General features: G+C 33.4%; 1 protein-coding gene across 1 annotated transcript in view; it reads right to left on the bottom strand.

Annotated features, from left to right (window-relative positions):
• Window positions 1–26988, bottom strand: part of TER94 (Transitional endoplasmic reticulum ATPase TER94) — a 95012-nt gene that overhangs the window by 64253 nt on the left and 3771 nt on the right. Inside the window, exons 2-4 of the mRNA XM_085826600.1 lie at window positions 10675–10780; window positions 4279–4451; window positions 106–186 (exon numbers count right to left, since the gene is read on the bottom strand). Of these exons, the coding sequence (XP_085682726.1) occupies window positions 106–186; window positions 4279–4451; window positions 10675–10780 (360 nt within the window). The remainder of the gene's footprint in view (window positions 1–105; window positions 187–4278; window positions 4452–10674; window positions 10781–26988) is intronic.

Raw genomic sequence — 26988 nt, 5'->3', positions numbered from 1 at the left:
TCTCTTGCTTGTATGCAACAGATGCATTATCTTCCGAATACATATCAATGAAAACTAGGAAAAAAGCTTTTGAAGCAAAGATTAAAAGAAACCAGCTCTTCTTACCCTGTTAAGCCTTCCACAGTGTCATCTATGGGTAAAATATGCACTCTCTTTCCATATTTGACATCTGGGCAGGGTTGTATGCTAAAAAATATTTAGAAAATTTAATTAGGATATTGACAAATTATTCTACAGGAATATTATCATTCAAAGAAATATTTTAATCATAAAAAACATAAATATGAAAGTTTGTCTAGTTGTTAATTACTGAACTGCAATTACCATTTAACACATCAACTCAAAATTTAGTTAAGTAACTGGTTATTAGGATATATGCTGTCAATAAACATATTGAATTTCAGTCTTGCTACTAAGAAGTATCTGAAAACTAAACAGACAACAATACAGGAAATATCTGCCAATTTTTTTAAATGATTTAATGAGCTTTTCACACTGAATGTGGTGCGAGGCTAATGTCAAACAGAAAGTAACATCATTTAAATAACATTTTCCCCCTTCATTAAAGATGAAATAACAAAATTAATTTTATATTAAAACTAAATGCTAACTTTGCAGAATTTAGAGATTGTTAAAAAGGTTTACACTCTGTCACTGATTAAGTCGCCAACATTTTTTATTGTCATTTTTTTACAACTCTATATAATAACATAAACACGCTCTTGCAATGCAGTTCTGACCATGCATGCAGTTTCTAAACTTTGCACAGATTCATATGAAAAGAAGCCTGATTTCTCTAGGTAATTTGCAGCACCAGTTTTTATGCTATTTCTTTAATAATAATTATAGATTGCTAGAATTCATTTAGTCAAAAAAAATTAAGATTTCCAATTGTTCTTAAGATATCACAAAGCTAAACATACTAGAATGTGCAATTGATATCAAATGAAACTCAAGAAAGCATTTTGTACCCGTAAACACACAATACTTATAAATGTAGACAAACTGTAAGAATATATATAGGATTCAAATGAAAATATGTAACATACACAAGAACTGTAGAATTAATTTATTGCTCCTGTATGAAGATAGCATAAATTAAATTTTTAGAACTACAGATGCTAGCTAAAATTATGGCACTTGCATATTATTGCAACCACCTCAGAAGAAATCGCCAAATTTTCAGAATTTCAACCATTCGCTAGGCTATTGGCATTTTCATATGCGTTCTTTTTGTAGAATTCAACTGTTTTTACAAACAATCCTGATATTTTCTGCCTTAAACTTAGGGCTTGCGGAATTTTGCAACAATAACTGCAGTAAAATTTCTGCAATAATACAGAATTTTGCTGCAAAATTTCCAAAGGAAACATCAAGGATGTATTTAGTAAAAAGCCACTGTTAATGAGGTTCATCCAATGGCAAGTCTCTGCAATTTTTCGGGGGGGGGGGGGGGGTCTAAGTAAAAACAGATTGCAGTGCTCTTCCCGGGAGAACAGTGCAAAAAAGATGCAGAAAGATTTGGAAAAAAATATAAACGCCTTATTTTTAGTGTATACTTAATCCTTATTTAATAATTAAAATTTGCATTGTTTATTTCCTTTTCATGGGTTCATAAAGTTTATTTCCTTTTCATGTGTTCATAATGTTTACCTACGTACAATAAATGTTGATAGTTTAGGAATCTATTTAAAAATAGTAGTGAAAGCCATTTACTTGCACCCAGTTAGTAACTTTACCTTTTCATCTGTAAAAAATCGACAAATTGAGTCAAGGAATTGCATAAATACAATAGTGCCAAAAATTATAATACACTAAAATAATTCATTATCTATGAGAAACATTTTAATATTTGAAATAATGAGGGAAATATAGGAAAAAAATTGGTGGTTTAACACATGTTGTTGAGATGTATGATTAAAAAGCACCAAAATAATCAAAGAAACCAAACGGTACTGTTTGCCAAAGAAGCAGAAAGGTTTCAGCCAAAAGATTAAATACTGTGTATTGTAAACAATCAACAAAAAATGTAATGCATTTTATAGTTTAGACATCTACATTAACAAACCTTGAAATGATTTATGAGAGAAAAATTTAATATAAAATACAATTTTCAAAATCAAAATTTCAAGGCTAGATACTGTGAAAAATTTCTAAAACTCAAATCTTTTTGATCGTATAGTAACCTTTTTAGCAATATTCTGTATCATTTTACTTAATTATTTCTTTAATTCTTGCACTTACAGTATGATTACACTTACAGTTTCAGGATGTATGTGTAACTGAATGTGTAGTCATATATTTTGCATAGTACTAACATATTGATGCAACTACCTTGATATACTTATGGGATTTTTTACTAAAGAAAAAGGAATGGATGCTTTATAAAATTAGCATATTTTATGTTTGACTTAGGTATTTAATCAAAAAACAATCAATAAACTTACTTAAAAGCGTATTTTTGTGTCTTTTATTTTGATGGAAATATAGTGATTACTTTAAGAACATATTAAAAACAATTCTTCCATTTTAAATTTAAAGCAAAAGGCCTAATTCTTCTAAATTTTATTAGTTTCTTCTATTACAGGCAAATTGTTCCGATGCATATATTAAACTGAGTTTAGAAAAAAATATCTCGATGATTCTGCTAAAAACCTGTTGGAACTTGGAATACTACAAAAATAACACATATGAAAATTGAGACTCCGTTAACTGAAACAAAAAATATACATGGTTGCCTGAAGAACTGTTATGGCATGGTACTCAAAGAATTTAGCACATTCTGAAAATTTGATGATGTCTAGGGTGGTTGAACCAATATAATAAGTATCAGATCTTTCTGTTCTGAATCCAACACTGCCTCGATTAAACATGAAATATGGGCAAAAATTCTTCTGGTGAATTTTGGCAATAGTTTTTGTTGTCAAGTTGATAATTTCTCACCAATTTGGCAACTTAGTAGAAGCTTTAAAAAATGCATATTTTAAGTTACAAAAGCCAGAACATGTCTATCATTTCTCAGGTCTGCAAAACTGTGGTTCAAAGAAAATTGGATGAATTTTTAGAATTTAATCTGTGGATAATATTCAGGAATTTATATTTCTCATGTGCTAAAAAGGATAGATATCAGAGTTCTATTTATTTTGCTATATAATTTTATTAATGGCAATTTCTTCCTGCTTTTTGACCATTTATTTTAAAAAGACATCAATAAATCCATTATATCAACAATATTAAAAAACACTCAAATTTTGATCAATCGTAAAACCTAATGATGGATTACGAAAGAATTCGGATTCCAAAAAGAGAGTATGTAATGTAAGGATCTCAAGTTTTATTAACATTTATTTTATTTTAAAACTTTACTATCATCTCTTATTTTCCACTTCCAACCAGAATAAATGCATTAAATTGTTTATGCAAATTGTACTTGCTAACGCTTAAGTATTTAAGTTGTGGCTTTTTGCCAAGAGCAGAGTTATGTGGGAAGAAAGTAAGCCTTCTTGCCACTATACTTCACACTAGCTTGCAATCAATTACTGTCCGCCTTTAAGGCCAGAGGTTTTAGTCCTCTTGAAAGGTAAAAATGTATTGTAGTTTTCTGCAGTTTGTGTACTACATACATAATAATTCAAAAGGCCATCTTAGCATTAGTCATTTGTGTAAAGTTTTCCAAGTTAACTCATATTTTTAGTTAGTACTTCACATATTTTTAAGTTCAGACCACAAATGGTTGGTCTTTGTATCCCGAAGTGCGGGAACGCCTGTAATATGTTGGAAAATAAAGAGTAACCCTTCTCATCTTGTTGTCTCTCCTACACTCCACAAGACATAGTTTATAGTCAAACTCACTGTCTAGTCAGGACACATCATGTTCACCAAGCAGATTAGGGGAAATACAAATCCTGAGGGTATTAATGCAGTTCCATTAAACTAATTCCTACTATAAAAGTCATATGTTTGACAAAAATATCCGGACAAAATAAAAAATATACCTAAGTTATTAACTGACATACTTTTTGGCAGCCTCATTCATTAAAAAAAATTAAGCTTATAACTGGAAAACTAAAAGTTTCTAGAAAAAAGTTAAAAGTATTAAAAATCTGCTGATGTTATGTAAATTTTGTTTCTTTTTTACTGCATTTATTGCAAATAACTTAAAATATGCAAAATATTCCAAAAATCTTTTGGTTCCATTATGAACAGGTATAACTACATTAGATAGCACACACACACACAGCATCAGCTATAAGGACAGTAAAACAAAAATGGACTTACTTTACAACATCGCCCAGTCTAACTCTGAGGTTATTTCGAACGCATCTGTTCATGCGAATTTTCTCATTGGGGACACTGTCATTAGACAGAACTATGCATACAGTTTCCCTACGTTTCTTGCCCTTCAACAATATTGTGTCGCCTCGAAATAACTGCAACTCGTTCATTTTACTCTGAAAATTTAAGAAAATTCATCAATCTAAAAACTGCAAAACCATTTTAAAAAAAACATTTTCATCTTTGATTCATGGAATGGTAGTTGTAACTGCATACTAAAATGACAAATGTGATAAAAAGTGTGAAATTTTATTAAGGAAGAAAAGAGCGAGAAAAAGGTTTAACAAATATTAAATTATTATATAGTTATACATAGTAATACAAATCAGAAAAATTATTACATAGTATACAAATCAGAAATAGTAAGAAAATCTAAGCTAAGTCGGTAAAGCAACGGTTCTCAAACAATGGTACATGTACCACTGGAGGTACATTACAATTTTAATGGTACAACTTTCACAGAAAAACATTAAATGAATGTTCAAAATTAATGTAAAATTATGACCCTTTTAACATTTTGCTTTAATCTTTATTAATCAAAAACACATATATTTTTGAAGGTTTTGACTTTTAGACTCTTGCTTTAATGTTGAAATGACTTTTCCAAGAGCTTAGAATAATTTCCTAATGTTACGATTTCCAAGAATCATAGCAGCACTCCAGTATTTAATTATATTTTATTATTATAATGTAAAAGTTTCACTTATGAATAGAATTAAATAGTATAAATTTAGAAGGTTTCCCTCTTTGATTATATACACTCCATTTAATGGGTACATTTATTTTTATTCCATACTTATGTGGTACAAAATTTGAAAAGTTTGAGAACCCTTGAGGTAAAGCATTTCCTCTTGTGTGGCTTCAATCCCCCCCCCAAACAAAATCTGAATATCTGTAACTGCAGTAACTTTAAGGTAAACATCTCGTTTGAGATAAGTCCCACTTCATATGCATCTTCGGACAGGAACATTTTTTTATGTATACAATCTTTGTTCGGAATACAACTCGAATTCAACGAGTCACAACTGCAAATACTACCTTCCTCTATCTCTTGACCAAAGGCTAATACTGCCCATAAGCATCAATATACTTGTTGTTACTATTCAATAAAATCTGATGTGTACACCACATGACTTCCTTGTACAGAATATTAAATTATACACATTTTTGCTTGCATTTCATTTAAACTTATTAGACTGAATTAAACCTACTTCGCCGACAGCAAATAAACCACGATAGAATAAATGCGTTCTTTAAATTTCACTTTGTTTACCATAGCGACACTCTGGCGCTAGGTTTACTTAACAGTATTATGTTTCGTTCATATTATAACTCAGAATGCACAAAATTTATATCATTTAAAGAATAATCTTATCGTTGCCACATGTTCTATTCAAATACTATAATAAAGCTAGAACTATGTATAAAAGAAATTAAGCAAACAAAACAAAAAAGAAACAGTTTTTCACAGACGATTGAGTATTTCTCATTCAATTAATTCAGTTTTCACTTCCCGACAAGGTAAAAATACATAAAAACTATAAATATCTGTATTAAAAATTACAAAGTAAATCTTAAACACTTATTTCCTCCAAAAAATTCCAGAAAGGATTAAGCATGATTTAATTCACAATAATAAATGATATTGCAATAATAAATGAATTGCAATAATAAATGTTAATTGCAATAATAAATGAAGGCGTTAATTTTTGTGCTACAAAGCTTAGTCTCTTTAGATTGGCAACAAACCTACAATTCTGCTGTTTGAAATGTAAACAAATATGTCCGCCATGTTATTTAAAACTTAACCGCACTTAAACAGCTTTTAAATTGTTGATAATTGTACAAATATGGCTTCCAGAATTACGAAAAGTATAAATACTTTAACCGGAAGATAAGAAAAACATAATTCAATCATTTTTAAAACAAAAAATGTACAATTTACAAACATATAAGAGTAAAGAAACTGAGTTCACTGAGCTGGGTAACAGAGTGGATATATATATATATACAAATATATTTACATACGTTTGGTGCGGCTGATTGCATCCAAAATACGAGGTGCACATCTACATGTTATAGTAGTCTTATATACAAAATTTCAACGTTCTGAGGCTACTCGTTTTTGAGTTATGTGAGATACGTACGTACATATGTTCGTACAGACGCCACGAAAAATTCTCTTCAGAATTCATTTTAAATCAGTTTTTAGTTTTTTTTTTTTTTCCGGGGGGGGGGGGGGGAGAAAAAAGTCTTTTATTCTGTCCTTACGTACAGATATCGTGCAAAAACATCATTAAATTGCATTCGAAAGCGGTCAAAGTGGATATTTTCGTTGAAATATGCTGCCTGACGCTTTTCGCGATTACAATACTTCCTTTTTACTTCGTACAAGGAAGTAAAAAAAACCATATTTTTTTTTTTTTGGCAGGAAATTTTCTTCTCTGTAAGTTTGATAATAGTGAACTTAAAGAACATTAATGAGAAGAGTAAAGCAATGAAGAAAATAGAGGTGAAAAAAAAAATGGCTTGTTTAAAGCATGAAGATAGCATCTGCATCTAGCAGTTATTGCCTACTGTATGCCAAGAAAGACCCTACCTATGACTGAAAAAGAAAAACATTATTAAATCAGCAAATGAAATAGATTACCAAACGCTGATCAAACATGTTGAGAAATTGCTTTTGATTTGAACAAAAAAATATTTATGTACAATAAAATATTTCAGCCATTGTATTTGTATTAAACAATATTATAATTATAACAATAAAATTTTTTATTAGAGTAGAGAGAAGAGTACTGCATTATCATGAAATTGTTGTTTTATTTATGGTAGCATGAGTAGTTGAATGTTATGGAAACCCTATTATGACATAATCACCTGCATGATTGCGTGAAATTCGTAAGGGCTTGTGTGTGTTGATTAGGAAGTATACTGCTTGTTTTGTGGTTTAGATGGTAAAAATGGCTGAATGTAGTAAGATTAATTTGACTTTATGCACAATTTGGAAAGAAAGAGGAAAAGAGCATTACTTGACTGATGTAAGGTTTACTTAGTAGCCATTATTAAGTGTCCTGTTTATAGGAAGGAAATGCCTATGGTCGAACGTTGGAACGGCGCTAAGGAAGATATTTTTTTCTCTTATTTTGTGAATTTATGGAGCGCCGCCAATATACAGATTCTAGTTCAGATCATTTTATGAAGTTTTTGGATGCTGATAAGGTATTTTGTGTGGCTGAAGACATGTTAATTCATAAATAAGGTAAGTGCATATTTCCTTTGTGTAGTGCAAAGATGAATTTCCTTTTTTATGTTATTTCATTGTTTGATTTAAAATGTAGTTTACCTTTTTTGGTTGGCTGCTGCTGTGAAATTTTTAAGTCAATACAGTTCGTTTTGTACATGGACAAAGCCAAGGGAGTGTGTAATGCCTAGTTTGTGCAATTATCTGATTTTTTTTAAGTGAAAAATAGGTCGATGTGTACATGGATACCGAGTTTGTGCAATTCTTTGTCTTGTTATTTTGGCTTTGTGTACTGGCGATTTATGTGTCAAAAATCACCGCTACACAAGCCAAAATAGCAAGTCAAAGAATGGCATAAATTCAGTATCCATGTACCGCCAAAAATCGGCAAGAGGTACCCGTAAATATATTTTTTTATTAGATATGATTAATTATTCCTCCTTTTTTTCTTATTGGAAAAGTTAGTTTGGTACAAGTCCAAGATACAGGAACAGATTAATGACATATACCAAAGTATCATTGTATTAAATGAAAATTAATTACAAATACAAAATTCAGATAATTCACGAGATTAGAATGGAAATGTGCACAAAAAAAATTCAAGGTCAAAAAGATATTAACAAATTCATAAGAATTCTTATACAAGCAAATATTTCTTAAAAGTTTGCTAGTGAAAGTTTGCCACTAATCTACACTGGTGAAATAAATTAAGAGAATTTTCATATTTGATCTACGATCTCCAGAACTACTGGAGAGATTTTAATAAAATCTGGTGTGAACATAGGTTAATATAATACAAACAAATTAAACATTAAACAGTTGTAATAGACACACATGTTTGTGTGTAACACTCATGGGAGTCTGAAGGTCTGAAACAGTGGCTGCAGAGGACACTGAGGTGCGCACAAGTAATGTGGTTAATAGGGGTGTTGTCCCCTCTTACAGCCATACAGGCCTTGCAGCGTGATGTCATACTGGAAATAAAGCAGTTTATCAGTGCCTGTGGCAATTGGTCCTACTCATTCAGCAACGCTGCTTTCAGTAGCTGGACGGTTCTCGGAGGGGGGTTGCAAGTTGAAATTGCCCTTCCTAGAGAGTTCTAGGCATGTTCTATAGGGTTGAGGTCTGGAGACCTGGCTGGCCAATCCATCTGGCGAATATCCTCACTTTCGAGAAATTCGTTGACCGGAAGAGCTCTATGCGGCCTTGCGTTATCATTCTGCAAGATGAACTCTGGACCTACCGCACCCTGGAAAAGGCGAACATTGGGCTCCAAGATCTCAACCATATACCTCACACCGGTCACAGAGCCTATATCAAAGATGTGGAGTCATCCAACATGATGCCTTCCCAGCCACCAGCATAACTGTTGATTTCGCTAGCAGATCCCTGGCTCTCTCCATATGAAAGTACGGCGAGAATCGGTGTTTAGGCTAAAACGGGACTCGTCAGTGAACAGAACGTTAACACTCCAATCACTATGCCGTCTGCATCATGCTAATCGGACTCTCCTAGTGATGAGTCGGTACTACCGAACCGGGTATTTTGTAACGAGTACTGAATATCGGTACGTCCAAGTACCCGTTACTTCAGTACCGAATTCGGTACTTTTCGGTATTCGTTACTTCTGTACCGAAACGGGTACTTTTCGCTATTTGTTACTTCTGTACCGAAGCGGGTACTTTTCGGTATTCGTTACTTCTGTACCGAAACGGGTACTTTTCGGTATGCGTTACTTCTGTACCCAAACGGGTACTTTTTGGTATACGTTACTTCTGTACCGAAACGGATGCTTTTCGGTATTCGCTACTTTGTAACGAAAATATGCGTCTCTTCTCGGTATTCGTTACTGGAGGATCGATGAGGGTTCAGCTCACTTCGGTTTTGGTACGAGGACAGTATTATCTGGTTGTATTTGCAAAATGGTGATATGCGCTCCTTGTGTCCATGAATTGCCTGCTCCTCAGACACTTCCGTAGTTAACATGTTTTCTGATATTCAAAATCTTACTCCGTACAGATAAAATCAAACATGTGGTGACGTGGCAGAGTTCCTTCAGTGCGCAAAATCGTTAGCTGCATATTTCGGTACTCCAAATCGTTACTAGGGTACTCCGGTACAGCAAACCATTACTAGCGTACTCCGGTACAGCAAACCATTACTAGCGTACTCAGGTACAGCAAACCGTTACTCCGGTATTTCGTTACTTCGGTACTCCAAATCGTTACTTGGGTACTCGGTACTTGAAATCGGTCTTCGGTACTTTTCAAAATAACGGTTACTTGAGTAATGGGTATTTTGTACCAGGTACTTGTCTGTACCTGTTACTCTCGTACTGGGTACAAGAAAGTACCGAAGTTGCCCATCACTAGACTCTCCTGTCCATAGACGTGAGCAGGACGCAAACAACCCTCTCTCATTCAGTCTTTTGGAAACAGTCACCTTTGTTACACGGGTCCCTGTGGCAGCATGCAAGTCCCGATTGAGCTGAGAAACAGTAGCACATCTGTTACGCCAAGCTAAAATGGACAAATAGTGTCTCTCTGGCCATTGTGTCTCTTGCATGACCTTGCTCAGGCTTTCTCTTGATGGATCCAGTATCCTGGAACTGCTTCCATTTGTTACACACGACGCTGGGCGTTAAATTAAACTATCTGCATATCTGGAATTCCGATTGGTCTACCTCTAGCCTCCCCACAATTTGCCATCTCTTTCCATCATCTAAACATTAGTGGTTACTCATTTTTACTATTCCGATGTGAATTTAACCGATTGCTGCAAGATAACACCAAGAAATTTGTCAAGGTGTGGTAGCAAACGCAATTTGGCTTACCCTGCACGCGCTTATAAAGCCCGTTTTTCTGCTGGCTCCACCTATACACACGTGTACACTTACGTATTTGCCGTACAAGATTTGCATTTTTATCTAGAAGCAGTGGTTTTTTTTTTTTTTTTTTTTTTATTCAATTCAGTTCTTTTCATGCAATTAATAATATATATTACTGATTAATATGCGATAAAATATGCAAATTCTCTTAATTTATTTCACCAGTGTATTATAACAAACATATCAATATTCTAAACAAAATACTTACTTGAGATAAATCTACCACTGAATTATCATCATTGATTGCTTCTTCTACCAGAAGTCTGTTAGGCTTCTGTTTAGTTTTCAGTATGGCAGTGGCCAATTCTTCAGGACTGAAGACAGAAAAAAAAATTATTAACAATAGTAGATTTATATTCATATCGTAAAAAAATTACATTCAAACTGATTAGTTGGAGGAAAAAGCATAAGTCATTGACAAATTAAAATAATACAATGCAATGGCATTTCACCAACATTCCACATTCCGTGTAATTTTAGTATTCTGCAAAAATCAACATCTAAGGTGATGTAGTTAATTCCAATACATCAATTCAACAGAAATAATAACTCTTGGTACAACTCTGATAAACGCCCTAATTTCACCAAATGTGACGATATGTGTTTTGCGCTGGTTTTTGGCGCGATTGAGTGTTGTGTGGCAACTATGTCGACGTTGGAAAGTCTTTTGATGGAGTAGTTTCTTAATTGCTAGCAAAGAAGATTGCTAGTTGGTTCGTGTCGCTTGTGTTTTTGAAATGGCCTGTGTTGCAATGAAAGACAGACGTGGTGGGAAGGTTTCAGCTGCGTATTTTAGATCATGTGCAGAGTAAATTTAGTATGAAAAGGTACGATGGAGTTGTTAACGAGTCTTTTGTTCACGGATGTATTTATGGGGATCGTAGTGTATTTTTAGAATTTTTGTGGGAGTCGGGACTTTTAAAACGGAATTTGACGTGTCCGAAATGCGGAGCTGATATGGGAACTCGGACGAAAAATGGTGTTTCTGATAGACTTGTGTGGGTTTGCAGTAAAATTGTTGCTAATAATGTATGTGGGTGTTAGCGAAAATTAAGGTTTGGATCTTGGTTTTCGTGTAGCAAGTTAACAGTGGAGGAAGTTTTTATTGTTACTTTCAAAATTTTGAATCGTAGGAAGGCATGTGATATAGCAAAATCGTGGAAGTTTTCTTCACAGATGTTGTGTGACTGGCGAAATTTTATTAACGAATGTATTTTGGACTTTGCATGCTCTGTATCTGAGAAAATAGGGGGGAAAGATATTTCTGCTTTTAAAAGAAGCTTTCATTATGGTAAGTGCATTTTATTTTATTGTTTTTATTTTGTAGAATGTTATATTCATTGTTTTTGGTATGAATTTCCGTTTTTATTTTTGTTTTTTGAATTGTCTGAAATTTATTTTAGTTTATATTCTTGATTTGTTTTTAGTGTAGATTGTGCAATTCGTAGATGTTTTTTAAAGTTGAAACAGAACTCTGTGTACATGGTATTCTTTGAAATTTATTGTTGTTATGTTAATTTATTAAAGCGAGGTGTGCGTAGTTCGTAGATTCGTTCGTTGCCTACAGTGTTCCATTCGTAGATGTTTTTTTAAGTTAAAACATGTCGCTGTGTACATGGATTCTTGTCAAATATTTTTGGTTAGAAACTTTTCGTTTTTGCTATCTAAATTTTTTGCTTCTATTTCGAATTTTTAGCTTAAATCGTGTGTTCAAAACGTAGTTTTTGCATGTGCGAAAACCGTGTTTTTAGAGACATTTTAGGCTTAAAGTTCGAAATGTAAACAAAAAATTTAGATAGTAATATGGCAGCGTAAAGTTTCTCGCGAAAAATATCTGGCGACTTGAGGGCGCATATCAGAGTAGTTCCTAACTCTTAAATACTGAGTATCTAATGCTACAGAAGAACAGGCAACTTAATTTTCCTGTTCAACCCTCCAAGTACCTACAGGTTTGGCAAAAACCCTAAATTTCTGGCAATTACTATTCCTGTCATATTACTTTTTGAATAGGTAATGGTGATCGGAATACACTAATACGAAGTTAATCTAAAATGCAAAATAATCTAAAATACTTTTATTTAATTATTCTCCTCAAAACTTTTTTTTTTCTCACAAGTAAATTTTATTTCAGGCAGTACCTGCTTACATTCCGTCTGTGATCTTGGAAGATTTGCTTTCGTTGTAGGGTACTACTTTTATTCTATCCTTGAATGACATGAGTAACTACTGAAAGAACCTTTTTTACCCTGCAATCCATGTACAGTTCTTTCAATCTGTGGAAGAATTTTATGAGGATTTCATTTTTGTTGAGGTGAACCTTCCCACTATTACTTGGTTATAAGACTTCTCTCAATTTTCTGCGAGAGTCCTTCAAAGTTAATTCCCTATCCCTAAGCAAATTAGGCATTTTAATGTAATTTTACACATTTTGAAACCATTCGCAATAATATGCTTAATGAATCCTTTTCCCCATATGAAACTATCTTTTGTAATAATTCCTTGGTAATCTAGGCAGAGATCATGATTTATTTCAACAATGGTTGTGCATGCTGAAACATTTGGATTCATGGAAAGAATCACTGGTTTGACAACGATTAAAATAAAATGGTTAATTTCCATTCTATCAAATATTGTTATTCCAGATAGAAATCTTCACCTTAATCAACAAATCTTCAATAACGCTGCATCAAGCAATGAGGGATCAATGGAACACAAACATTTCTTCTCCAAAGTTTCTGTCAACATTGGCATACTGTGTTAGTGAAACCTCTAGCTTGCAATATTTTCTTGCATTTTTCAATTTCTTGTTTGATGACTTTTCTTTTTGCCTTGACACAAATATCACACTAGGTTGGACCTGGCGCTTGGCATTTTGGTGCCCGGTATACTTAGAATTTTTCACCCCTTAGCACTGCCACTCAGTACAGCTGCACCCGTAGCCCCGGCTTTGATGCCATTACACTTCTTTTAAGACAAAAAATATCTTTCTGATTTTCTTTCATCATATAAGTCTGACCCTTTTTCACGAAAGCTTAGTATCCAAGTGAAATACTGTACAATGATACTCTGCTTCATCACTACAAATTTCAGGCATTAATGTGAAATTTTGCTCTCTGTAAATGTTAATTTTTAAACTCAGATCTTTTACTTTCTAAAGCAGTTTCTCGTAGGACCTGCATTAGGTCACCAAAAATTTTAGCAGTTTTGATATTTTTTAACTTATTATAATAATTTTAGAATTGCCAAATATTTTTACACAATGTATCTGAAAATAGATAAAGATAAGACAACACAGACAGAAAAAACGAGAACGCTTCTACGCAGTCTTTTTATAATATAAATGTTTATTTTATTGCAACGCATGTGACGCTGTCATTTCATCTGTTACTTATTTAAAATTTTCACACTGTTCTATGTCTAAAAATTCTAAATTAAAGTTCATGACCTAAAACGGCAATATAGTCAAAACTCTTTAATCCGGACCCGTCGGGACTTCAGCAATTCCGAATTATCGGTTTTTCCAGATTATAGATCATCAATTTAAATCTGGTAAGATCGTATGCAGAAAATATAAAATTAAAAGTATGACACCGTAATTTATGAAATAAAGAGCAATTATGATCTAAAGGGTATCAAAATTTACAAAAAAAACTTTATATTTATTTGTTTACTTTATTAAACATTTCTTTCAATGCGCGCAAGCGTAAAGCATACCTTACGCATAGTCAAAATTAGAAAATTGCAAACAGAAAACTATTTGATGTGTATTCGTGATATTTATAATGACGAGGAATTTGATTTAAATCATATCAAAGACAGAGTACATCGAGACGAAATACTACATTTAGTACAGAATTATAAGCCAAATAAAATAAAAACATCTGCCCTGAAGATAAGGATAGTGCTGACAGATCAACTTCCAATTCATTGAGCGCCGCAGCGTCCCCCCTCCCCGGCCACAGAGCACCGTGAAATTGATAAACATATTTCAGAATGATTAGAGAATCAAAGGATATGCCTTTATCCATTTTTTCAGCAATTCCACTTTTTGTTTGATGGACATCAAAACATGCTTTCGCTTTGTAGATCCTTTGGTAGCTCCAAAATCGGAAATTCTTTTTGACATATTCGAAAGTTCAAGCTTACATTTATAAAATTGGTCTAACAGTCTGCAAAAAATAATAAGCCAGATCCAATTAGAAAATTAAGGAACAACGCAATCTGCAACATTAACTGAAATACGAGGCGTATTCGGAAACTAAGTACCGTTTTGAAAAAAAAAAAAAAATAGTAAAACAATTTTTTCGAATCAAATTTTATTTTTACATGAAAATACATGTCTTAAAACTATTTTTCAACATAGTTTCCGCCAATGATCAAACACTTGTCATAGCGAGTGACCAGTTTTTGTATACCATCGTCAAAGAAACTTCCCGCCAGTTTCGATAACCACGACTCCACAGCATTTTTCGTGTCATCGTCAGATCCAAAGCACTTGCCACCAAGCTCGCGCTTCATGTGCAGGAACAAGTGATAGTCGGACGGTGCCAAGTCTGTGCTGTACAGCGGGTGATCGAACTGCTCCCAATGAAACTGTCAAATTAACGATTGAGTGACACCAGCAGTATGGGGCAGAGCATTGTCATGGAGCAACAATTCCTTTACTGAGCATTCCTCTTCGTTTGTTTTGAATGGCACGCCTTAGTTTCAGTTGGGAAGAAATTCAGTAAGCAAAATGCCTTTCCTATCCCAGAAGACAATGCACATGATTTTTTGTGATGACATTGTCACTTTGAACGTTTGTTTTTTCGGAGAATGAGTGTGTCTCCACTCCATCGATTGTTGTTTCGATTCTGGTGTGAAATGACACACCCAAGTTTCATCACCTGTCCCAATTTGGTTTAAAAAGTTTTCTCCCTCATCACTGTACCACGTGAGAAATGTCAGGGCACTACCAAGTCGCTTTGTTTCGTGAACATCAGTGAGCATTTTTGGAACCCATCGGGAACACAGTTTGCGATAATTCAAGCTGTCAGACACAATTTCGAAGAAAACAGTATGTGAAATTTGTGGAAATGCCTCTGAAAGAGTTATCATTGTGAAGCCTCTGTTCTCATGAATTGCTTCATCAACTTTTCTTACCAAATCATCGGTGACAACAGAAGGCCGACCACTCCGAGCCTCGGCGTGGACATTTGTTCGACCTGCATTAAACATTCTTACCCACTTTCTCACCATTCCATCATTTATCGCGTATTCACTGTAAACTTCTGTCACTTGACGATAAATTTCGGCCGGTTTAACATTCCTCGCGTTAAAAAATTTAATCACAGCACGAATCTCACACTCAGCGGAAGAACTAATTGTCTTAAACATTTTGAATGTGCACAGCAAACTGAAAACACAACATAGAGCAACCAAAATGGCGACAATTGAAAGTCAGTGAACAAGAAAGACTAGCGCGCATGCGCGGGACACCTACCACAGTGCTGCGACAGCGCTAAAATGAAATGGTACTTAGTTTTTGAATACGCTACGTAGATAATTAGATAATTTTAGCTTAGCTTATACCGTCCATTATACATTAAACGTGCAGGAGTAAAAGTATTATGCGAATGCGTTAACACATTATGCATTGAAGCATGCACAGAAAGTTTGTAGCTTTGAAGTCCGGACTATAGATCATTCTAGATTACGGACGTCCGGATTAAAGACTTTTGACTGTAGTATATTACAGTACAGGTGGAAAAAACTGACGGTTTCACTCACACGTGAGTCGGATTTGCACAATGTTTATGGGGTCCCCCAAAATTTTTGTAAATATTAATTATGAGGTCCTGGAGTCACGAAAAAAATCTCAGTGATAAAAAAAGAGTTGCAACTGAAAAAAGTTTAAGAAGCCCTGTTCTAAGCATTCTCTGCCTGCAGACTAAATTTCAAACTCCATTTGAGATTTATTTTCTATACACAGGTTAGGTAGCCCAAAGGAAAATAGTACTACATAACCATTAGGCTGACAATAAAAAAAGAAAGTATTTTAAACTTTCTTCAGAATTATTTTACTTAAAAATTCAAGACGAGACAGTAAGTCATTCGACTGCCTTCACGAGTCCTACCATCAGGATATGGTGGATCCTTACACTTATTCAGCAAGAACTGAGGAACTAAATTACTCTGCAGACTTATACCGTTTTACAAAAAACCTCCACATCCAACATCTGTGCATGCCCATAGAAATATAAAAAGTTAGGTGTTCATATTATATCTGCACATTAGTGAAATAAATTCATTATAGTAGTAACAGGAATGTTTTCTTTCTGCAACATTAGTTTTGATTTTCCATGTATTTGAAAAACAGCTCAAAATTAAGAAGCTAGGTTAAAGAGTTCAACTGGTAGACAAATGGAATATGTGCTCAACTAAGCGTTTATATAGCCTATCATTAACTGCTAGATTTATTAGCAATAAGTTATGTATGTCTAGATTATCAGGACAAGTCGAGAGATGGTTCTAAGAATTTTCAATGATGCATATAAACTTATGTCCAAAATTATACAGACCTATCTATGTCCAAAATCTATGTCCGAAATTATACAGACAATTCAAGTTTTGAGAATTTTCAACGATGAGCAGCATACTGATTACTAAAAATTCTGGCAGATTCTATTTGATGCCATTCATGCACCACTAAAATTGCAATCATGTTCTTCTTTGTGAATTCTTCTATACTGGGAATCAGTAAAAGTAGTTATTCCAAAGTTTGAGGGCAAAATGTTTAACAATTTCTTAAGTCAGGATCTAAAGATTTGAACGATCTCATTATGTTACAGTATGCAGCAACTATTATAAACAAATCATATTTTATGCCTTAATTTTAAAATATGTATTTGCAGAACTTGCTAGATGTTCTGCCTTTAGTAGATAAACGGCGCTCACACCGCCCACCTACAAAAATTGTAAAACAAATTCCTTGATGTTTAGAACTTTCTTGATACATGAACTTAATTATGGATAATTGAACCTTAAAGTTTGAAATACTTGCTATGATTTTTTTATATAAATAGTTCTGTTTCATAACAAAATGTTTTGTACTGTTCAATTAATTATCTTGGATTATAATCTACATGATGATTACTCCCATCATTCAAGTGTTCTTGAATTATGAAAACACTAACGCTCTCTCTTTGAAACACGGAAGTTCTTTAAGCACCATATTATCACCAGGAATGGGTGAAACCATAGAAAAATTTCGGTACTCTTCCGGTTTGCTGGCACAAATCTCGCCAAGCAGATTTTATTAGGGACAACATACAGTATACACATAAAAAATTTTAACAAATGTTAGTTTTAAGAAATTTTTTATCTTGAAGGCATAAACATTTTAATATCGTTTAAAATTTTGTAAAAAGCCAATAAATAAAGACAATAAATTTGTAAAAAGACATTGATTTAAGAATTTACTATGCTTTCATCGTTCAACATCCTGATTCGTCGGTTCCTCTCACGTGATCCCTAGTGATCTCATCTCACATAAACTACGCTACAAAAATCTAATTCTCTCAGTAATTAACTACATTAATTTCAAGTTAAATCTTAATTTCGAATACAAGTTTAAATGCAAGAATTGTTTCAATTCGTACGAATAGCTTACTCAGAAATTATGTTAAACCGCAGTGCTTTACTTCGCTAGCACATTCTCATTAGAATTGATGAATTTAACCCTTGACTTTGACTTTTCTATATTTTCGTCTTCAAGTGAGCAGTGTGATTGCATCCTAATTGACTTAATTACCACAAATGGCTTTACGGCATAAAATTGAACTATCTGGTAAAAATTCTATGTAATTGTATGCCAGTATTGAAAGAAACAATATGATAAGAAATGGCTGTGATTTGTTTTGAAAACGAGACATAAAAAGTTACCAGGCAGGATATTCCGTTTGGCATCAGTTGTACCATTATTGGCAACTTTATCGCCTGTGCCGGCAAAACGGAAAAGTACCAAAATTTCTTCAGGAATACAGAATTTTGACACAAAATTAAATCAGTGTGCCCAAAACGGGCACACTGATTTAATACAGCTTCGAAAAGAGTGCTGAAACGAGCATTGTTGTCAGTGAACTGACTGATGAGAATTGGAGAAACAAAGAATACAGGCTCTCAGCTGTCCTAGATTATCGGTGAGCCCGGTCTGGGCACACCTAGGGTTCGCCGTTTGATTTTAGGCAAGATTTCAAGTTAAAAATTTTAAACTAATATAGAATAAGGAGACTAGCATACAGCCAAAAAAAATAACACAGAAACTTCTTTTCAAACAATTCCTTTTATACCGTAAAAAAATCTGGAAGATTTCTTCGAAAAATGAGGATCTTAAAAAACTAAACATGGCTAAAATATATGGACTGGTTTGCGTTGAGCTGCCATCTACTATAAATAAAGAAGGTTCAGAGTAACCTATAAATCCTTTTTCATTCAATTTTTCTGTGCGTACAGAAGGAAATTTTCAGGTGTGTCCAGACCGGACATGCTGTGCCACAAAGGGTTAAGCAGATGAAATGCCAGCTGTCAGATATGAAAACCTGCAAGTCAATCACAAATGCAACTTTATCCACCCCAACATGGGGTGCCATATGCAAAACTTAAAAATAAACTTAAGTGCCACCACCATCTAGATTCCTATTTCATAAAATTCATGCGGCAGTACCTGTATGAAAAAATACATACATTCTAGGCAATCTTAAATGAAATCAAGAGTTTTATACTTCATAGGTAAACTGAACTTAATCTGGTAAAATTTATTTTGCATGTTTTCATTTCCTGTATGATTTTGGATTTAAAAATAAAAATAGTCATTCTTACTGAAGCTTCACATATCATTAGGGTTACCACTACTATTTAGGATTTTACATCAAAGTTTATATTTGGCAGTAAATTGTATTTATTCCATTAACATAAACTTACCACATTTTGAGACTGGCTCAGATGGAAGTATGAATTCGGCGATATTGCTTTCCCTACACAACTTTTCCATATGCTAGAACACCACATTTTCTGATTTGAGATTCACGACGTTTTAGAATTGTGAGGATTACCATTTATCTATTTACGATTATACTAAATGCCGAAGTAATCTTCAATCAGATCATATAGTTTATTGAATTTTATTATCTCTTGTATTTTTTATTTTTGCATAGATTTCCTTCATTTAAATAATACGCCTCCTGTGGTTAAGTGTTTCAAGAAAATTTCAGGAAATTCTTTTGCAGAATATGAAGATGCTTTTAAACACTTGACAGGGAGATTTTTAAGCTTATTTTGGCAATGTATCTGTTTAGTAAAACATCCAAACAGGGAGGGAACAACTGATATGTTTAATGACTTTGTAGATTGTGGGAGATATTATTTAACCCTTTCGGTCCTAAAGGGCATGTACAATCCAGAGATTAGATTTCATACCCTGCAGAGTAAATAAAACCCACTTTTAAATGGGTTTTTACATTTGAAGTGTTTTTTAAAGAATTAGGGAACAAATGTATGACTAAAGAAACCTTGCAACACTTTTAGATTGTAGATGGCACACTTATGTTTCTGAGCAAGTCAATTACTTAAGTTTTAATTTGTCTATTTTTTTTAATTTTACAGTAAGTACAATTATATTTAAGGCCTACTTAGTATGAAATAATTCTTATTGTTATCGTTAAGTAGTACTTTAACATTTTTAATGTTAGATTTAAGAAATTTTGAATAAATTCTTTTTGTGGGACATATTGTCCCAATCGTATTCAACAGTGGGCTATGTCCCACCAGTGATCAAATTACTAAATGCCCATATATTATATTTGTGTTTATGAAACATATATGGAAATGGCTCTACTCTTATATGCGCCCTAAGATCAACAAATGTGGCGATGTGTTCTGTGCTGGTTATTGGCACAATTCCATGCTGTGGGATGGTTTGGTGGATGATGCTGTTTGTATGGCAGCCCTTTTGACGTTGAAACTTAACACTTTTGTTTCAGTGTCATGCGTGTTTTGAAATGGCCTATGCTGCAATGATAGATGTGGTGGCAAGATTTCAGTTGCATATTTTAGATTGTGTGAAACGTAAATTTAGTATTAAAAGGAGTTGTTAACGAGTCTTTTGTTCACGGGTGTATTTATGTGGATCGAAGTGTATTTTTGCAATTTCTGTGGTACTTTTAAAACGCAGTGCGAAATGTGGAGCTGCTATGACAACTCGGATGAAGAAGGCGTTTTTGATAGTTCTTGTGTGGATTTGCAGTCAAATGCTTGCTTGTGAAGTATGTGGCTGTCAGCGGAGTTTAAGATTTGGATCTTGGTTTTCATGTAATAAGTTAAGTTTAGAGGAAATATTGGTTCTAATCTTATATGTGCCCTAATTTCACCAAATGTGGCGATATGTGTTGTGGACTGGTTTCTGGCGCGATTGCGTCTTTCGGGCGATGTTGGTTTCTATGGTAATCCTTTTTAATTGGAAACTTGGATTTGCTAGTTGGCTCACGTGGTAATTAAGTGATTTATAACATGTTGGCAAAATTTTAGTCGTATGCCTGGTACAACTTTTTTTCGGGTGGCTGGAAATTCTACAAGTATTTAGGAGAAGAAGGTTTTGAATATTAATTTGTGAAACATAGTATCAACTTTGTGGATAGTGAGTCTGGCTGTCATATAAATAAATTTTGATTGAAATTTATACATTTTACAAGTTAGGCCAGTGTTTAACTTTTTTTTATGCCCCACCTAATCCTCTCTAAATTTCTTATGCTCCCCCTAGCACATACATAATTTTTAATACTCAAAAATTTAAATGCTTACGAAAGAAACTTGAATGATAGGTTTTTAGAAAGAAATTTCTAAGCAATTAAATGTCCATGTTTACAGTGAAAATTCTTTATATGATATTTAAAATGCACCACAATTTAAAAACTTTTTTATGTATATATAGCACTTAAGATTATTCTTTATTTTTAGGATTAAAAACAGAATTTTGACTTTAAGAAAATTTGGAAATTTGAATGTCCTTTGTCCCCTTAACCTGTCAGCACACGCGCTAGGGTAAAATCCACCCCACGTGTAGTCTTTTCTTAGAAAATAAGGGAAGGTTGTACGTGATCTTTCTAGTACTTTACGTACCTTTCAAGATCAAGGTTAGGAAGTGGTCGTCCAGAGGAATTTTCCCCATGTCCTTGGGATTTTTGTGTTTTCGGGAAAGGCATGTGCAACGGGATTGTAGCTACCCCGTGCGTGTACTAACGTTCCACTTCTAGGGAGACGTTCATTGAGATAAGTGTGTACGAAAGAGAACAGTAATGACTGTGGGTTCTTCTCGCAAGTGTTGAAACTGATAGCAAAATTGAAGATCCCGATTCTGAGTGCGATATTTCTGAAAGTGCTCACGAAACTGATTCTGACCAGTATTATGATAATTCACATGATCTTCTTTGACATCAGATGGTTTTTATGTTTGAATAGATGGAACAGTTTGAAGTAAAAAATTACCCTCGAAAAACGTTCGGATACGGCCGCACAATATAGTGTCAAGGAAAGCTTTAGAAATTTGAAAAATCCAACTGAATGTTTATTGCAAATTTTTGATGAATAAATAATGGAAGATTTCGTGAAATCAACAAACATTTACATTTAATCAATAAGAAACAAATTATCTAGACAAAGTGATACACAAGAGACAAACGTAGCTAAATTGAAGGCGTTGTTTTCCCTATTATATTACGCTGGAGTGCTGCTGCATTTGTAAAAATATGTTGTCACACTCACTCCAGCGTTTGTAAAAATATGTACTTGTTTGTAAAAATATGTTGTCACACTATGTGAGATTGTTCAATGTGAGGAGATTATTTGAATTATAAACTCAGGTGGGAGGGGGGCGGAAAAACTATGTGTTATTTATATTTTTTAATATTCTTAATTAGAATCTATTCTTTAATATGATTAATTGTTTGACATTATATTGAGTTTTAAGGAAAAAAGCTAGTAAGAATGCAGCCTTTTCATATTCCTCTAGTACTTCATCAAACCACTCTATAATAAACACTTATGTTTAAAAAATATGTATATATGAAAACGGATTTTTCTAATATAAAAGAATCACATATGTATTTTATATAAGTTAGTAATTTTACATAAATTTCGATTTTTATGGCTTACTTTAGGTAATCAGTATGGAAATGTTTGTATAACTTAAAGCAAGATTACCTCGAATTAAAACTGGAGAAAAGGTTTAACAGAATTCACAAAGCTATTAGTCATTTATGCATTCATTGAAAACAAAGAAAATGAATTTATTTATATGTTGGGGGGTGAACTCCGAAAAACAAACACTGGGCTAAAATTTGTCCCGTGCGTGTACTAACGTAGCACAGTGATGCACGTGTGCTGAAGGGTTAAACTCTGGACAAGTCCATTTTCAAATTGCCCCCATTAACAATCGAACTGACCCCCTGTGGAATGTGGGCCTCACATTGGGAAACACTGGATTAGACTATAAAGCATATGAGCTACCTGAAGAGGTGAATGCCTTCATGAAGAACTTTTTCGGTAAACTAACTTCTTTTTCTAAAAAGGGGGAAGTTACGAGAACTTACAGGGACTTCAAGATTGTGGAATTAACCTGTAAGTACTTCTCTTTCCATGTTATTGAAAATGTTATAAACTGCATACATTTCTTTGGATTTTCTGATCATTTTTTTTTATGTATCTGGTGACAATTCATAACTATAAGCAGCTTTTTTTTTTTTTTTTTTCCCTTATGTTAACCTGGTCTACTAAGATATCACCATGATAACTTAAGAAACTATAAAATGTTGTCTTACATTCACTCTATTCAGTGAAGTTCAATTAAAAACAAGTGGTGGAAGCACTTCCGCAGAGAACCCGGTAAATGTAAACGTCGCCAACTTTGGAGATAGTAGTTCAAACCTGGTAACCCATCGGATTTATCCTATTCGCTTGTTCGAAGTTTGCAACCATTCTTCTTGCGTCCATTTTGTTGAATTATCACTGTCATTGTTCGCATTTGCAGATCTATATTATTCTTCTCTTATTTATTATTATTTTTTCTAAATTTTTTAGCAACGAATAGATAGAAATATTTTCGTAGGTAGATGCCGGTTCTCGGTTCGGGATGAAAGGAGGGGTGAATGCTAATTTGTAACACGGCTGTTCACGTTGTGTTCTTAATTATTAACAGCACTAAGAACTATGAGGTGTCCAACCTCTAAAATAATTTGTTTTCGTAGACCGTAAAAATGTGCATTTAAAATAATTAAGTAATGCTTTTATTATTGGTTAGTGTCATCTAAAATTATGAGAATAAATCAATTTTTATGGCATAATATTTTAACAATATATTGTTAATGCTTTTCAAACAACAATCTTTCAGAAGATCGCAGATGTGACATAGATGATGAAATTGAAATAAAAAATATTATTGATTATCTAAGATGACAGAATAGTTTGAGGCCCAACAGCAGCCGAGCGGTAGCATCGGTGAACACTGGTAGTTCGGTCCGAGGTTCGAATCCTGCGAACGGGCTGGCTGCATGAGCGTTTTCGTGGTTTTCCCCATGTGTAACGTGCATACGAGCCAGTTTCCCTTAAAAAGTCCTCCACGAAGGCATCCCTCCCTTAAGGCAGATAGCCCTCGAGTGCTTTGCCGTAATCTAATAAACCAACCAACCAAACCAAAACCAGAATAGTTTGATGCATCACCATGGTCATCAAATTTAGCAAACCACTGCTGGTGAAAGGAATACATTGTTTTCTGTGTTAACTGGAATTTAAGACAATTTTTTTTCATAAATCACATTTAACCGGTTAATTTCAGTATATTAATACTAATTTATATTTTTAAATGAATTTTTATTTCCGTTATAAATGCTTATATATTGTCTTATGCTTAATAATACAGTCAAAAGTCGTTAATCCGGACTCGTCGGGACTTCGGCGATTCCGGATTATCGATTTTTCCGGATTATAGATCATTTTAAATCTGGTAGAATGGCATGCAGATATAAAAGTAAAAATATGAAACCGTAATTTACGAAATAAAGAACAATTATGATCTAAAGGGTATCAAAATTTACAAAAAAAAGCTTAATATTTTTATTTGTTTACTTTATTAAACATTTCTTTCAATGTAAGTTGTTTCAGTTGCTTCGTTTTTTATGTGATAATACATTCTCTTTAATTCTATAAACAGACATAATTCTTGTTCAGTTACAAAGTTCCGCTGTTCTTCAAGTCCTATAATTGCTGTGTCGAGAATACCGACTAATTTGTCAATCGAAATTTTTTCGTTTTCAATAACCTCTGTCACTTTATTCGCTATCGGAAGCGAATTATAATGACGAGGCATTTGATTTAAATCATATCAAAGACGGAGTACATCGAGATGAAATACTACATTGAGTAAGCAATTATAAGCCAAATAAAATAAAAACATCTGCTCTTAAGATAAGGATAGTGCTGATAAATCAACTTCCAATTCATTGCAGGCAGCCTCGGTGTTAAAGATAAACAAAGTTTAGATAAACAAACGTTTAAGTTTAGATAAACAAAGAATATGCCTTTATCCATTTTTTGCAGCAATTCCATTTTTTGTTTAATGGACTCCGAAAGATACTTTCGCTTTGTATATCCTTTACATATTAGTAAATATATATCTGAAATTCTATTTCACATAATCGAAAGTTCAAGCTTACTTTTATAAAATTGCTCTAACAGTCTGCAAAAAATAATAATCCGGATTCAATTCGAAGATTAAGGAACAATGCAATCTGCAACATTAACTGAAATAGATAATTAGATAATTTTAGCTTAGCTTATCCCGTCCGTTATACATTAAACGCGCATTCGTAAACGTATTTTGCGCACGCGCAAATTCGCAGCGGTAAAAGTCTTATGCGCATGCGTCAAAGCGACGCATGCGCAGAAAGTTTGTAGCTTTGATGTCCGGATTATAGATCATTCCGGATTAAGGGTGTCCGAATTAACGACTTTTGACTGTATATTCTTTTCTGTGCTAACTTGAATTTAATATAAATTTATTTTTGTATATCACGTTTAACCGGTTAATTTTACATCTACATGCTTATTATCTGTGAATTTTTACTACCATATGCTTGTATATTGTTTTTGTCTGCTAATTTGAATTTACATGCACTAAAAATCACGTTTACGGTTCGGTTCATTGTCGATGAACCGCGAGCTTAGCGAGTAAAAATGCAACATCGCCAACAGGTTCTCTGCGGATGAAAACCCCAAGTGGTTAATATGTTAAGAGCGGCATTATAACATAAGACTAATAACATTCATCATTGCTACATAGAAATAAACACATTTTTTGCTCATCTTCCAACTTGTGTGAAAAGAAATACAAGGCAGTGGTTTGGGGAAAAAACAAAAAAAAAAGGATCTTTACAATATGGTAACTGGTAGTTTGGCGACATTTTGGAGGCGATAAAGGTTACTACCTGACACTTTGGTAATAATGTGAGCGGTACTCAGTTCCGATTACGCATTATTTTGTGTGAGGGAAATGAGAGATCATGGGATATGTCATGTGATATTAATGGACGAATTACGGTTCTTTAATCGGAAAAGGGGGAAAATCGGGAAAAAATCTGGAAATTTTGTATTTGGCTTTATTCTGTGTTGTGTGAAACAGTTAGGTGAATTTTTGGATCCCATGGCCGTAACTGAAGTGAATTCCAAATGGGTACTTATGTATGTATTAATTTAATGTATGTGCTCATTTATATTTTAAGTAGTGTTTTTGAATTTAATTATATTTTAATTAAATGATAGTTATTTTGTGAATTTTATGTTTGTAGGAATTTGGTATACGTTTTAGTTGAAGTAAACGTGCATGGAAATAATTTAAATATCTGACACTAAGTATTTGTAATGGTTGCAGTATGAATTCGTTGGTGACGTGTATAATGTAATAGATGATTTAGAGGTAAAAGTTTTTGGATATTTTATTTATATGTGGAAATGTTCATTACTTTTTCGCGATCAGGTAATTTCATATATGTTCTTTTTACCGGGTTTAAAGATTGAGAAAATTGTCATGTATTTTCGTGAAATTTTTCTAATTTATGAGAAAAAAGCAGTGTACATGGATATAGTGAAGAGTGTGCGCAATGCCATTTTTGTGCAATTCTGGGATGTTTTTTTAAGTAAAAATAAGTCGGCGTGTACATGATTTAGTGATATTTTAATTAAATGATAGTTATTTTGTGAATTTTATGTTTGTAGGAATTTGGTATACGTTTAAGTTGAAGTAAACGTGCATGGAAATAATTTAAATATTTGATACTAAGTATTTGTAATGCTTGCGATATGAATTCGTTGGTGACGTGTAAAATGTAATAGATGATTTAGAGGTATAAGTTTTTGTATATTTTATTTATTTTATATGTGGAAATGTTCATATTTGGAAAGGGTAAATACTTTTTCGCGATCAGGTAATTTCATATAT

This window comes from Stegodyphus dumicola, chromosome 11 (genome assembly GCF_044657685.1).
Source record: "Stegodyphus dumicola isolate Sdum_Otavi_A_Nest chromosome 11, ASM4465768v1".
Lineage (NCBI taxonomy): Eukaryota > Metazoa > Arthropoda > Arachnida > Araneae > Eresidae > Stegodyphus > Stegodyphus dumicola.
The sequence above is the reverse complement of the archived record's forward strand: the minus strand, read 5'-3'. Positions and strand labels throughout refer to the sequence as shown.